The sequence below is a fragment of the Brassica napus genome, chromosome C8, assembly GCF_020379485.1.
Source record: "Brassica napus cultivar Da-Ae chromosome C8, Da-Ae, whole genome shotgun sequence".
Classification (NCBI taxonomy): domain Eukaryota; kingdom Viridiplantae; phylum Streptophyta; class Magnoliopsida; order Brassicales; family Brassicaceae; genus Brassica; species Brassica napus.
In genome coordinates this window covers 28,038,670-28,054,430 of record NC_063451.1, presented here as the reverse complement: position 1 = coordinate 28,054,430, position 15,761 = coordinate 28,038,670, and the positions used below count along the sequence as shown (strand labels likewise).

The following is a 15,761-nucleotide window of genomic DNA, read 5'->3' as shown; positions in this document are numbered from 1 at the left end:
TTCTAGAGAAATGAAGACAACAAAGGTTCCAAACCTCTTTGACCATCACCATATATTAGTACATGAAGTAATTATGCATTAAAGCAATATTGTTATATTTTTTGATTTTTTCTCGAAATCTATATGTTAACCCCCTACGAAAATATTGAGTTTTACGTTAAACGCTCTATATACTGAAGCCTAAACAATTTAGTGTTGTTTTAAAATTTCTAACCACATTCTACATTTGTATTAATCTATGTTTAACTCTCTTTCATGGTATATGAGAATCATTATAATTTTTTATCAATTAATTTAGTTAAACTTCATAATACTCCCTAAATAATTGGAATAACCACTACAAAATCGCTATTTTTCTTGAAAAATGGAGACAACAAATGCTCTAAACCTCTTTAAACATCATCATATATTAGTGTAGGATGCAACTATGCATTAAACAATATTGTCATATTTTTTGAAATTTTCTCAAAATCTATGTTTTAACCTCAGCAAAAATATTGAATTTTGGTAAATATTTTATATACTCAAGCCTATAATATTTAGTGTTGTTTTAAAATTTCTAACCACGTTCTACATTTGTATTAATGTATAAAAAACTCTCTTTCATGGTGCATGAGCATCTGTCAATATTTTTTATAAGTTAATTTAGTAAAACTTCATTTACTCCATAAATTAGTAGACTAACCAATATAAAATGAGAAATGTAGACAAAAAAGGTTCCAAACCTCTTTGACCATCATCATATATTAGTACATGTGGCAACTATGTTTTAAAGCAATATTGTTATATTTTTTATATTTTTCTCAAAATCTATGTTACGAAAATATTAAGTTTTACGTTAAACGATATATATACTAAAGCCTAAACTTTTTAGTGTTGTTTTAAGATTTCTAACCATATTCTACATTTGTATTAATGTATTTTAAACTCTCTTTCATAGTATATGAGAATCGTTATAATTTTTTATTAATTAATTTAGTAAAACTTCATAATACTCTAAAAAATCGGTATAATTACCACCTTAAGCGCTCTATATACTAAAACTTATACTTTTTATTGTTGTTCTAAATTTTCTGACGACATTCTAAATTTGTATTAATGTATGTTAAACTCTCTTTTATGGTATATGAGAATCGTTCTAATTTTTTTATCAATGTCAAAAATATTAAATTTAGGTAAATGCCTTATATACTGAAGACTATAATTTTTAGTGTTGTTTTAAAATTCTAACCACATTCTACATTTTTATTAATGTATGCTAAACTGTCTTTCATGGTAAATGAGTATCGTTCAATTTTTTTTTATAAATTAATATAGTGAAATTTCATATATTCCCTAAATTAGTGGACTAACAATTATAAAATCGATATTCTCTAAAGAAATGAAGACAACAAAAGTTTCAAACCTCTTCGACCATCATCATATATTAGTACGTGAGACAACTATGCATTAAAGCAATATTATCATGTTTTTTGAATTTTTCTCAAAATCTATGTGTTAACCCCTACGAAAATATTGAGTTTTACCTTAAACGCTCTATATACTAAAACTTATACTTTTTATTGTTGTTCTAAATTTTCTGACGACATTCTAAATTTATATTAATGTATGTTAAACTCTCTTTTATGGTATATGAGAATCGTTCTAATTTTTTATCAATTAATTAGTAAAACTTCATAATACTATCTAAATCAGTGGAATAATCACTACAAAATCGCTATTTTCTTGAAAAACAGAGACAAGAAAGGTTCTAAACCTCTTTCAACATTGTCATATATTAGTGTAGGATGCAACTATGCATTAGGGGAAGCAAGAGACGGTTCTTGTAAACTCTCTCCTCTCCTTCCTCAGCTGTAGCTTCTTCTTCTCCATCTCACTTCTCCTCTCCTTTCTCTGCTGTAATTTCTTCTTTTATTCCAATTAACTAAATATAAGGCACACCCCACACTCGCCGTATATTCATAAATTGATATGATTAACAAATTTTAAATTAACACAGAGGCCGAACATGAACGGAAACCAACCAATTTTTTTTTGCTGAAACCAACCAAAGTTTCTCCACATCAGCCTGTAAATTATTACAAAGTCAACAAAAACTTCAACAAATCCACTTGAAATCTGACCTACAACATCATCATCGCGGTTAGATCACCTCATATAACAAAAAAAAGTCTTGAATGCCACACCAAATTTTCCTAAAACGAATAAATAATTTCAAAACAATAACATAACAACATCCAAATCTCCCAGAAGAAGCTCACTTAAAACATTCCTCAACCGGTAGAAAGGGAAGCATGAAAACCAATTATCAGAAAGTGTCTAAAGAGTTCAGTTCTAAAAGCTCATGTCCTGCAACTACGATTTAAAAAAAAAAAAAATTTTAAGGGTTTCAACTTCAATATCAGCTCCTACCATCCCACTTCATTACTATAATAAAAAAAGTTCAAATCATAACTCTATATCTATTGATGATGAAAATTATCCAACAAAATCATAAATATTAAACCGAATAATCCGCGCGAAAGCGTGAGCAAACCGCTAGTTAAAAAATATACCAACCAGTTGAAGTAATAATCAAACTGCATGCTTTTAGCTGTTGTAATTGTGACTCATACAAAGTGCATAAATTCAAAACGCAAACGCTGATCTACAGTGAGAAAGGAGACTAGCGTCCAGGTTGCGATTTGCGGCACTAAAATTAGTGGAAAAAGTAGGTTCACGTAGACCTACCCGCGGCGAATCAAAACCCCCTCTCACTTTCCACCATCCTCACGCTATAAACTTCCATAACTGCATCATGCTCTCTAGTCTCTAACCAACTAACCAAAACGAACTTCCATTTTCGAATTTGAACTCTAAATTCGAATTTGAAAATATCTGCGGGGAAGTTTTCGTGTCAAAGGATGAAGGAGATCGCGTCGAGGATTTCAAAGCGCAAGGCTGAGCCGACGCCGTTCGCCGGGAAGAAGCTTCGGTCGATTCCGTCTCGCCGGAAGAGAGCTCAGATCTCTCCAGTTGCTATCCAGCCACCTCTCTCTCACAAGGAAGTAGGAGTATCCGCTGCTTCCGTTGATTCCTGCTCCAATTTGCTCTCTGCAGTCGACGACAACGTTTCATGCGGTTCTAGCAGAGTCGAGAAGAGCTTCGGGAAGAATCGAATTGAAGAGGAAGAAGTTTCTCGACCTGGTAAAGATGTAAAGAAGGAGACGATCGCTGATCCGAAGTTTCGGAGGATCACTAGATCATACTCTAAGCTAACCAAGGAGAAGATCATAGATGAGACTGAAGCAAGCGAATCGTCCTTCACACGATCCGACGTGACATTCGCCGAGAGTAAGGAGAGCGACGTCGTTTCATTCGTTTCGGCGGTGGAGTCTTGCTCGAAGCTCGGAGGCGATAACGAAGAAACCGAAATCTCCAAACGGAGCGGATTCATGGAAGAGGTAAAGGAACTGAAGCCGGAGGTTGAGACAGTCGGATGCGTCTCCGATCTCGCTTGCACGGAGACGTTCTCCGGCGAAGATGTTTCGGACGATTACGAGGATGATTTATCGGAGCAGCGTTCCCAGATATTTTCGCAGTCCTCCGACCTCGATTCATCGGATTACACTCCGTCAATGTACTTCGATTCCGGAAGCCAATTCTCTGAGAAATCTAGCTCTGGTTCTCCAGTTTCACATACTCGCTCTCTGTACCTTCAGTACAAGGAACAGTTCTGTAGATCCACGATTCCCAACGGTTTCGAATCTTCTCGCCATGATCAAAACCGTGAAATTCACTCTGAAGTAAGTGCTATTTAGATTACAGATTGAAGGTGTGGTTAATTGCTTGAAGTTTCACTCGATTTGCTAGTCTAATTTGATCTGAGATTTGTTCTAAAATGTCCTTAGCATTTGAATCGGATATTTTATCATGGAATGAATCTTGAATATACGTTTTCGTTTAGCTGGTAAGATTTGAAGATGAAGAGGTGGAAGAGAGCTATCAAATGCTGAGGGAAAGAGAGAGAAGCCATGCGTATTTGCGTGACTGTGCTAAGGCTTACTGCTCCAGGATGGACCACGCTGATTTCATCCCTCGTCTACGCTTGATCATGGTTCGATGGATTGTGGAGGTGAACATTATCATTCTGTTCTTATATGCATCTGAATGTTAAATCTCAGAAATATACACATCAGTAAGAGACGATTGTAAAGGGAAATGCAATTTGAAGATCCATTTATGGTAGTTACTGATGTTAAGAACTAATATTTGGAGATCTTGGTGCTGGCTTATAAGGTGTTTTAGCCTGAGGAAATCTATAGCCCACCTCCGAACCTTATATGGTTTATATATGTATCAGCTTAGCTATGGTAATCTTTTGTAGCTGATTGTCTTCTCTCTGACTATACGCAGCAATGTTCTGACATGGGGTTTCAGCAAGAGACCTTGTTTCTAGGAGTTAGTCTGCTGGATCGATTCTTGAGCAAAGGATCCTTCAACAGCGAGAGGACTCTAGTACTAGTCGGGATTGCGAGTCTTACTCTGGCCACCAGGATTGAAGAAAACCAACTTTACAATAGGTACTAACCATTATCCATCTTCATTATTCTGACCTTTTCTGTTCATTAAATAAATGTTTTGAATAGGAATAAGAAAAGGACCATTTCAAGAAACTGAGTATTATTCACTGATAATAGGTTAATAGTCTAGATACAAATCCTATATAGTCATGTCTGTCAAATATTGAATTCTGTTTCCAGAAAGCTCTTTTTGGTAAAACCCTTTCAACACACACATAGCCGTCTAGAAAGCTGCTCACCTGATATTTCCTCCATCTATGTAGCATCCGGAAAAGGAACTTCTACATTGAGAACCTAAAGTATAGCCGTCATGAAGTGGTGGCAATGGAGTGGCTGATTCTAGAAGTCCTCAACTTCAAATGCTTCTCACCCACAATCTTTAACTTCTTATGGTAAAAACCTCTATTACTATATATTTTCTGTTCCGAGACACATGCACACTGAAAGATACATAATAACTATCTTTTATACTTCTCAGGTTTTACCTAAAAGCTGCTCGAGCTAATCGAGAAGTTGAAAGGGTAGCCAAATCCTTTGCCGTTGCGTCACTGTCCGATCACACACAACTCTGTTTTTGGCCCTCGAGTGTAGCAGCCGGACTCGTAGTTCTTGCCTGCATCAAACACAACAAAATCTCAGCCTACCAACGAGTCGTAAAGGTACCAGTCTCTTCAACACTACTTTAAATACTTTTTGATTTCAAGAATATACAGAATAATTACAATCCCAAACCTCTTTTCTCTCTCCTTCTGCAGGTTCATGTTAGAACAAAAGATAACGACCTGCATGAATGCGTCAAGGTATATTTTAAACATCACTCTCATAGTAATCAGACCACTTATTCTCCACTAAGAGGGTTAGGGAAGGAGTTTTAAATTAGTGTTTCTATATACAGAGCCTGGAATGGTTCCTTGGGCAGTAAGCAATCAACAACAACAAATACCCCCCCAAACCAGAACACAGTATACTCCCCATACGAACTCACAGGTTATTATTACCATTTATTAAACAAATAGTATATAATTGGTATAAACTAAGCAATGCCTCTACAGATTTATATACTTGATCTCTGGACTTTTTAGCTGTTGTATTGGCATACTAATACCCAATTATTTGTGTCGCCACCAAAATTTATTGCTTATTTTTCCCAATACACTACACTCCCATTTTATTAAAAATCATTTTCTTGTTCATTTATTCTGTTTTTTGATTGATCAGGAAACAAAGTCTCTGTTTCTAAGATCAATGAGATTTATCATGTTCAACTACAAAATCAAGAAATTGCCTTGGGTTTATAATGGGCCTTAACTAAAGCTCATTGGTGGCTGTACTCAAAAGTTGACCAAGATTGTTATCTTATTAAGTGGCACAAGTGCTTACAAAACAGAGATAAGAATATAACAAGTTGGGCATCAATAATACGTAACGCGTTGACTTTTTGCTCGAATATTTAGATTCCGACCTGGTCTACCCCCTTTATATATTCTTGATACCTAAATCACCTAATAGGACTGTAATATTGTTTATTATAATTTTGTTTCTGATTATACAATTATTAAGCCATTCACTTTAGCTTACTTTATTTCTATTTAGTACGTCAATAACACTTTTTATATTCATCTTTGTTTGAAACTTGAAAGGAAAGAGATGTAACGCCGGATAAATGCCCTCTTGAGTAATGGGATATTTATTCGAGAGGACTGTTTAACTTTATCGAAACGTGACGAAAAAACCGCGTCTCGTGACTCGTGTGAACACTTCAAAAAAAAAAAACAGCCGTTTACTTATACTGCTGGACAATGACAAACTACCCTCGTAATTCTTACTTTATTACTGCTTTTGCAATTAAGACGACCAAACTATTCCATCTCTCTCTCTCTCTCTCCTTTATTTTCTCATTCTCTCTCCCAGATTCTCTATCCAACGCCATGATAGGAGAGAAAGATCTCGCTATCGACGGCGAATGCTCTCGAACCAAAACATCAAAGCCTCTATTCTCTCATCTCAACAACAACAACAATCAACCTGAGAGAATCAGCGTCCGGTCCAGTAACCTCGATGGGTCTCCTTCTAAATCCTCGCCCAGATCAGGAAACGAGCTCACTCTCAGCTACCTCTGCGGCGAGAACCGCGACCTCTCCGAGAAAATCGCTGACCAAAAGGGGAAAGAAGTGGTAACAACCATCTCCGAGAATCCAAGCTACGACGAGAAGCGGATCGAGAGAGACTTCTTCAACCTCAGAGAAACCAAACGAAAGGCCCATCACGACGATGACGTCGTCAAAGAAGAAGAGAATAATAAGATCGAGACGCTAAACCTCTCTCTATCTCTCCCCGACGTCTCTCTATCTCTGACGGCCTCAAACGCCGTCAAAAGGCCGAGGGTAGCGAGCAGCGAGCGAACGGCGTCGTTTTCGAACGACTTCACGGCGGCGACGGCGTCGTACTCCCACTCCCACCCTTTCTCCCACAACATGAGCTGCTCGATGACTCGAAACTCCACGGACTTCGAGACCTCCGATCACGTCTGGTGCGCCGGCGAAGGAACCAACGGATCCGTCCACAGCCGATTCAGACCCGTCGGCGACGGCGGCGGCGGCGGAGTCCTCGCGGTCAATCCCTTCTCCGGCAAACCCTCGAACTCCTCCGAGTACTCCTTCTTCCCTTCCGAGCTCCCAGCTCGTCCCGGGACCGAAGCCGTCGCCGCCAAATTACCCAATCCGGAAGAAGACGACGCGGTTAGATCGGAGAAGGTCCTCTACGACATCGTTTCGAAGTCTATCTCTTCCGTGGCGTTGATTATCCAAGGGATGGCTGAAGAGACCCTGGAAGCAGCTAAAGAGTACTTGAGAAACTTGATCGACTCTCCCGAGCACAAGGAGAAGCTGACGTGTCTTCAGAGCCACATCGACAAAAGATCCGATCTTTGCAAAGAGACGCTCTCCAAATGCGTCAAGGACCAGCTGGACATTCTTGTATCCGTGAGAACGGGGCTTAAGTACTTCCTCTCTGGTAAAATCAGAATCCCTATGAACGAGCTTGTGGAGATTTTCCTCTTCTTGAGATGCAGGAATGTTAATTGCAAGAGTCTGTTACCTGTTGATGACTGTGAGTGCAAGATCTGTTCGAAAAACAAAGGCTTTTGCAGCTCTTGTATGTGTCCGGTTTGCTTGAGGTTTGATTCGGCTAGCAATACTTGTAGTTGGGTGGGGTGTGATGTGTGTTCTCATTGGTGTCACGCTGCGTGTGGGATTCGGGAGAATCTGATCAAACCGGGGAATAGCGTGAAAGGTCCTCGAGGAAGGACCGAGATGCTGTTCCATTGCGTTGGATGCGCTCACAAGTCGGAGATGTTTGGGTTCGTTAAGGATGTGTTCGTGTGTTGCGCTAAGAACTGGGGGGCTGAGACTCTTGTCAAGGAGCTTGACTGCGTTGGAAAGGTTTTTAGTGGGAGCGATGATGGTAAAGGCAAAGCTTTGCATCTCAAAGCTAGTGAGATGGTTAAGAAGCTGGAGAGTAAACAGATCTCTCCGCAAGATGCTTCTAACTTCATCATTCAGTTTTTCAACTGTAAGTTTAGCTCACACGAGCCTCAACAGAAGCTTATGGATTCTATACGTTAAAAGTTTGATTCTTTGTGTCTTGCAGATGCAGAGTCGGTATCAGAGTTTCCTGAACCGAAAGAGCAAACAGTTGTAGCAGAATCGAGCTACAGAAAAGACGAGGCATCCGTGACGCCTTCAACGTCCAAGGACCAAATGAAGAAGGGCTTTGCGTTAGCAGATGCGATGATGAACAGTTTCGATAGTTTGGAGAGCATGGTGAGGATCAAGGAGGCTGAAACGAGAATGTTCCAGAAGAAAGCGGACGAGGCGAGGATAGAGGCGGAGAGTTTCAAGAGGATGACAGAAATGAAGACGGAGAAGATGGAGGAGGAGTACGCGGAGAAGATAGCTCGGCTGTGTCTGAAGGAGACGGAAGAGAGGAGGAGGAATAAGCTGGAGGAGTTGAAGAAGCTTGAGAACTCGCACTGCGATTACAGGAACATGAAGCTGAGGATGGAGTCTGAGATCGCAGGGTTGCTGAAGAGAATGGAAAGTACAAGACAACAATTGGTATGAAGGAATCTGAAAAACAGAGTCTTTCAGTTATGCATTTATTTACTTTTGTGGGAAACATCAGTCTTGAGTGCTTTAATTATTTCTCTTGATGGGAATTGCCTTCTGAATGTGTTTTTTTTCTTCTTTCTAATCTATAATTTCGGTTCTCTGCTTATATTAACAACTATGCATGTTTAATATGTGCTTATTGTATGATACATTTATTTTGTATAAAGTAAATCATATGCAATTATGCTGTACAAAAAAAATGAAAATGAATAAGACAATCATCAGTGGATGCTTGAATTTTATTTTGGAGAAATAAAATTCTTAGTTAAATAAGCTGAAATACTTGTCGTTAGGTGAATTTTGCGGAATTTTTTCACCCAAAACTTAAACATTTCACTTTTGAATATAAAGATAAAAATAGTTTAGTTCTCTCTTTTTTTCTGGAATACAAATGTTTTAGTTAACTAATCTCAATAGATAAAGGCTAAAACAATAACACTACATTCTTTTGGGTCAATATACCACATTTTTTTTGAGCAACATGGGTTAATATACCACTTAAGACATTTAAAAAGATAAATTCTTGAGCAAATTAGCTTAATATCCTAAGAAGAGTAGAATACCATTGAATTGTGAGAAAATGATAATGATAGGGAAAAGAAAATTGGAAGGAAATATGGTATAGAGTGCAAATAGGGAAGAAGCTGTGTGCGTAGGAAGTACAAATTCTCAATTCTTGAGCAAATTAGCTCAATCCTAACAAAACTATAACAAGTGGTAGTGGCACGAAACTTTCCGGACCGTTGAAATTGCTTTCTGACGTGGAAATTTATCACTATGACTAAAAGTATAAAATATGCAAAAATAACTTACCGTAAGCATCAAAGATGAAGGGAGAGGTTCTGTCTCTCTCTCTCTCCCCTTCTCCCTCGCCTACCCTCCGCCTTCCCCTTTTCCTCGTCTTCTTCTTCAAGATCCAGAAGCGGCGCTAAGACCTGAGGCTTCTGGAGGTGGGAAGAGAGCTTCATCGGCTTGATCTGACAGTTGGAGAAAAACTCCTCCGCGGAGGTCATCGGTACGCCGCCCAAAGAACCGCTGCTCGAAGACGATGATGTTGGCGAGTCCCGAGGCTATCATGGAGCCGTCGTCGAGGGAGAGATTAGAAGCGGAATCGCAGGGAGGGAGGTGGTAAGAGCGGAGACGGCTGAGGAATTCGGGGAGGAGAGAGAGGAGCATGAGAGGGAGTGAATCGGAAGAGACGTCGCTGAGCTGACCTTAGTGCCTTGTCGGAGCTCTGGATTGGAGCCATCATCCAAGGTGGTTTCCTCGCTTGGAGGGACGACGCGCTCGCGTGGAGGCCGTGGCGTGAGAAGATCGGATTGCATGTTCGAGTTGTGGTTCCGGGAGATGGAGGCTACCACAGATCCGTCGTCGCCGGCTTTTCTCCGGGGGGTGGAGGCTCCTTCAGCTCCGCCGACGCCGGTTCAAGTTCCCGGGAAGGGAGTCTTCCTTAGATTTACCTTCGCCGGTTTGGTGACGGAGTGCGGATGCTTTCATAGATCCGCGCTGCCGATGAGAAACCCGAAGCTTTTGGGTCAAGGTTACTATTGTTCGTTTAGTGCGAAGCTAGAAGTGGTTACTGTCTAGGTGGTTCTGGGTCAGGGCGGAGGAGTTCTCGTTTTGATGATGAAGCTCTCCGCCGAGGTGAAGTCGGTCAAGTCAACAATTAGGTGGTTCTCGATGCGCGCGTCTAGGGTTTTAAGCGGTTCAAAGGCGGAGATGATCTCGTGTTTCGATTGATCTCTTCCGCGTGTTGACAGTGCGGGTAGAACGATGATTTCTCTAGTGGTTGGAAGTTTGGTTGTGTCGGGGGAGATCTCGATGGTTTGAGAAAGACCTCCGACATGTTGTAAAAGCAAGGTAAATAGGTGGTTTCGGTGGAGGCTCTGCGGGTATCTGAGCTCCGGCGAAACGAGCGGTCCGGCGATCTCTTCCGGTTTCTTCCGGAGTCGATGAAGGGCAAGTTGAGGCGGAGAAACGCATGCCGGTCTGAATGGTGTAGATCATCCCCGTGTCTCTTCTTCTGCTTCCTTGTTTCTCTCATGGGCCTTGATCGTCCGGTTTTGTAAGGTTGGGCCGAGGGGCCGTCTAAGTTGTTTGGGGCTTCGGCCGTATGTTGTAGCCCGTTTATGTTTGGGCCTTTGGTGTTTCTGTTGTATCTGGGAGTGACCCATTTGCTTTTAATAATATAAACCTGATGGAAAAAAAAAAAAAAAGCATCAAAGATGAAATAATAACAAAGAAAAACATCCAAAAGTCAAATTTAGAATCAAATGTCAAATAACCACTCTCATGCCCCGATTAGATATCACACCTATCACATTTGTCGTTTGCACACCAAAACAGTCCTTTCTACAAAAGATGGAATCTGCTGCAAGGAAAAAAGAACAAACAAACAAAACCTACAATCAATCTTGTAGGCCCATATTTGACCCATGTAATCTTATCACGGTATATTGGATCATAAGGAGGCCCATTAGATCGAAAGCAAAAAAAAGTGAGATTGAGAGATATGACGTGATCTAACCGCCACCGTTTTAGACTCTTAAACGCGCATGCGTCCTCTTAACTAATCAAAAATTAGCTGTAAACCCCTCTATTTACACCTCTTTCACTCAAAAACCCTAGATCGATCTCTCCTCTCCTCTCACACTTTCGTCTCGCCTTTTAGGAAGCTTCCCTTAATTCACACACCATCACTTTAACTAGATTACTTCTCCACTCTTCTTTATTCACTTCAGCTTCACCGTGAAGAAGACGTCATTTCCAGATCTGTACTGCTTCACTCTTAAAAACCTTCACATTCACGGTGATTCTTCCTTACTCCTGTCTTTTTTTTTTTTGTGTTTAAATCCTAAAGTCATCGACTTTCTTCATGGGTTTTGTCTGAATTACGTTAAAGTCGAGTTTTTTTTTCCAGTATTAACTATGTCATCTTGTTGAATTCTGCAGATCTGTCTGAAGAACAGAGCTATGAGTTCTGTCTGATAACGAAACCCAAAAAAAAAAAAAAAAAAAACCAATTTTCTTCCTTTACCAATGGCAATGCCACCTGGCAATGTTGCTCCCGGAAACTGGATCCTGGACGGGAGAGACGGGTTCATCTCGTGGATCCGCGGGGAGTTCGCTGCGGCCAACGCGATCATTGACTCGCTCTGCCAGCATCTAATAGCGATTGGGGATCACAACGAATACGAGGGCGTGGTCTCAGCCATCCAACAGCGTCAATCGAGCTGGTCTCAGGTTCTTTATATGCAGCATTTTTTCCCCATCGCGGATGTTTCCTACGCTCTGGAGCAAGCTGCTTGGAAGCGGCAACAGAAGACGATGATGCCTCAAAGGCATTACAACTCCGATCAGATTGGAGGAAGGAGATCAGGGAATGGGTTTAACAAGCATCATCATGGTGGTTATAGAGGAGGTGGGACAATGGTGAGAAACGGGCATCGCTCGGATTCGGATGGTTACAAGATTGAATCTAAGCTAGCAAGTGGTGATAAGGCAGTATCTGTTGGTGAGGAGAGGAGAGGTAATGTAGTAGTCTTTGCTTGCTTGTAAGAAAAGTAAACTTCTTGGTTGTTGAATCTTGTGCAATGTATATATTGTGGGACATGTTGATAGTGGAATCTTGCTTGTTTCTAGTCTCTAGAGTCTTTACTGGTGTATATGTATTTGGGACAGATGGTAGCGAGAAATTGAAGAGTGATAACAATCTCAGTTCTGAGCAGACGCAGGACGAGAAAGATAAAGAGTGTACCGCAAGCATGGCAAAGACTTTTGTTGTCCAAGAGATGTATGAAGCGAAAATGGTGAGTTGGTTAGTTTATACTTCTAAGCCTTCAATACTAAGATCTGAGTTTTTTTCCTTTCTCTGTGTGTAGGTTAATGTTGTAGAAGGACTGAAGCTATACGATTCGATGGTCGACGCAAAGGAAGTTTCTCAACTCATTTCTCTTGCAAACAATCTGAGAAACGCTGGAAGAAGAGGTCAACTTCAAAGTAAGAATCCTTTTTTATGCACAGAAAATATAATATATAACTGGTTTTTTAATTCGTTGATTCATGTCATGATGTCACATAGGTGATGCATTTGTGGGCTATAAAAGGCCAAATAGAGGACATGGACGTGAGATGATCCAACTCGGTCTCCCCATTGCTGATACCAGGCCTGATGATGAGACTATCAAAGGCAACGTTCTTAAAAACTATAGTTTCTGTGGATTGGTGTTAACAGGAGATATATTTTTGTTTATGCAGAGAGAAGAATAGAGCCAATCCCATCGTTCCTTTCAGACATCATTGAACGTTTGGTCTCAAATCAATTCATACCTGTGAAACCTGACTCATGCATCATTGATTTCTTCAACGAGGTATAATAAACTGGTTGCTAAGTTCGTTGAAAACCCCTTAAAACCATTTGTGACTCTCTTGTGGAAACGTAGGGAGATCACTCGCAGCCTCATATGTTCCCTCCCTGGTTTGGACGACCTGTTGGGATCTTGTCCTTATCGGAATGTGATTTGACATTTGGAAGAGTCATTGTCTCTGATCAACCAGGAGACTACAAGGGCTCTCTCAAGCTGTCCCTCACTCCCGGGTAAAGCCATTCAAGTTTCACTAAAAGTGTTGATCTTTTAATATGCTTATCATCAGTTACGTTTGGTATTTTGAAACAGATCGGTTCTTGTGGTGGAAGGCAAATCAGCAGATCTTGCTAAGTTTGCGATTCACTCAATCCGAAAGCAGAGGATTCTCATCACCTTCACCAAGTCTCAGCCGGGAAACGGACTTAACTGGGGTCCACCACCACCGCTTAGCAGATCGCCAAATCATCACAACCGTCAGCCAAAACATTACCCTGTTATCCCCACCACCACCGGTGTCTTGCCCACACCGTCTGTTCAGCCGGTTTTCATAGCACCTTCTCCTCCGCTTCCCCCTCCAATGCCGTTCCCAGGTGGTGGTGTCGTGCCTGGAGCAACAAGCTGGCCACTGCTGCCTCATACACGACACCAGGCGCCACCACAGCCTCGAATGCCCATCCCTGGAACCGGTGTCTTCCTCCCACCCGGTTCAGCTCAAGAACAGGTGGAAATGAAGACGAAAGAGGGAGCTTGTAACGGAAACGCTGCTGATGAGTGCGGTGGCGGTAAACAGGTCAATTAGCTGAAGAGGATAAGATTTATAGAGAGAAACGAGGTGGGAGATGGAGCTTTGCAGTTTTTAAACTGTGAAAAGAGCGGCAAGTTCTTATGAGACGTTGCCTCTTTTTTTTTTTTGCCATTTCAGAAATTGATTTCTTAGGAAAAAAAAACGGAACAAAGGCAAAACAATTAGTTTATCATTTCCATTAATATTTATATATTTCTCCCTCGTTTCACATAACACTTCCATCTTCATATATATGCTATACAGAGAAGCCTTCTCTGTATTTATTCTCTGGATTGTGAAGAAATTAAAGTTCAAATTATATTTTGTTTTTAAATGATTTTGGGATTCCAAAGCTTAAGATATGAATGAGGCCTTATGTGTTGGGTCCCAAGAACCATGCCATGGCGCTTTTGATCATTTCTCCACTCTAATAAGTCCACAAAGTGTTAGAAATGATATCATATTTATTTTGGGAGTTCGGCCAAAAAAAAATCTCAACTTTGCATGAATTGCCAAAAGAAACAAAAAAAAACACAAAACTTTCATTGACTTTAGAATTAATTAACAATGTTTTTGTTGACTTGCCAATTTAGCACGCCGTCAGAAAATTTAACAGAAAAATTTAATGTTATTTATTGTTGGCATTAATTGAAACGATTTTCAAAATGAGATGAAAAAACAAAAATAAGTAGATCCCTGGTTTCGAACCCAAGTTGATTGGGTTAAATGACAAAGTATTTTACCACCAAGCTAGTGACACTTTCATTGGATTTACTAACACATTTAATTTTATTTGGTACGCATTGAATATAAAAAAATTCTATAAAAACTTATAAAGATCTTTAAAATTTCAAAAAATTAAAAAAATATAGATTTTTTTTATAAAATTAATTTCGAAACTAAAATTAAAAATAAAATTTTATTTTTTCTTTTAAAAAATCAAAAATCTTAAAAATTATCATTTTTTAAAAAACAATTGCTAAAAGTTGAAATTAATTATACACACATAAAAGATACTCACATATTAAAATTAAATTAAAATGCTTAAAATAAATATTGTACCCATTATGAGTGCGATTTTAATTTTTAGCTGATAATTGTAACTTTAATTTTTTTCATTTTCTTTGAATTTTTAAAATTTTTGGAATTTTATTTTTAAAATTATTTTGGATTTTTTTCATTTTTAACAAAAAAAATATTTATAATTTAATTTTAATATTACTTTTTTCTTGAACTTTTTTATATTTTTTTGAATTTTAAAGATCTTTTTAAATTTTTAGAGATTTTTTTTATATTCAATCAGTACCAAATAAAATTAAATTTGTTTGTAACTTCATTGAAAGTGTCAGTAGCCCAGTGGCAAAATGCCTTGCTATTTGTCCCAACCAACCTGAGTTCGAAACAAAGGATCTACTTCTTTTATTTTAAAATCATGTAAAATGACGTCGTTTCATCTCATTTGAAAACGATGTCGTTTCACTTAACGCTAACATTTAACGTCTAGTTAACGTTATCTTAAATGTGAGTTCACGGTATGTTAATATGGTCAGTCAATCTAAGTTGCTTAATAAAGTAAAAAAGTCAACAAAAGTAAAATGTTTTTTTTGGCCAAGTTCGAGTACAGATATTTTTGGTAATTCGTGCAAAGTTTGTGTTTTTTTTGCCGAATTCTCTATCTATTTTGGGATATAAATTTGAATGAGTAAAAATGTTTCTTACAATCATATGTGTCATGCGAGAAACACGTGTGTCGTTTGAACTACTGCTCATCCATTACTCAATCCACAACATAAGGTTGTATTCATGCCATTCTTTTAACCGCATATTATGTTTTATCGTGTTATCATATAAATCCAAACATTTGTATATATCCTATCTA

At 39.2% G+C, this 15,761-nt stretch overlaps 3 protein-coding genes across 3 annotated transcripts; all 3 read left to right on the top strand.

The window, feature by feature from the left end:
• Positions 1-1,873: 1,873 nt before the first annotated feature.
• Positions 1,874-5,755, top strand: LOC106360214 (cyclin-SDS-like). The gene is made up of 7 exons (XM_048766401.1): positions 1,874-3,785; positions 3,947-4,114; positions 4,396-4,562; positions 4,826-4,954; positions 5,041-5,221; positions 5,318-5,362; positions 5,458-5,755. Exons 1-7 carry the CDS (start codon positions 2,904-2,906, stop codon positions 5,482-5,484), a joined length of 1,599 nt encoding a protein of 532 aa, XP_048622358.1. The 5' UTR covers positions 1,874-2,903; the 3' UTR covers positions 5,485-5,755.
• Positions 5,756-6,382: 627 nt separating this feature from the next.
• LOC106362121 (protein OBERON 3) lies at positions 6,383-8,837 on the top strand. Its single transcript, XM_013801952.3, has 2 exons — positions 6,383-8,132; positions 8,211-8,837. Exons 1-2 carry the CDS (start codon positions 6,491-6,493, stop codon positions 8,681-8,683), a joined length of 2,115 nt encoding a protein of 704 aa, XP_013657406.1. The 5' UTR covers positions 6,383-6,490; the 3' UTR covers positions 8,684-8,837.
• A 2,445-nt stretch (positions 8,838-11,282) lies between these two features.
• Positions 11,283-14,116, top strand: LOC106362120 (RNA demethylase ALKBH10B). Its single transcript, XM_013801951.3, has 8 exons — positions 11,283-11,540; positions 11,684-12,260; positions 12,413-12,540; positions 12,613-12,730; positions 12,813-12,920; positions 12,989-13,101; positions 13,174-13,328; positions 13,408-14,116. The coding sequence occupies exons 2-8, from the start codon at positions 11,771-11,773 to the stop codon at positions 13,895-13,897; spliced, it is 1,602 nt and encodes a 533-aa protein (XP_013657405.1). The 5' UTR covers positions 11,283-11,540; positions 11,684-11,770; the 3' UTR covers positions 13,898-14,116.
• Positions 14,117-15,761: the final 1,645 nt, after the last annotated feature.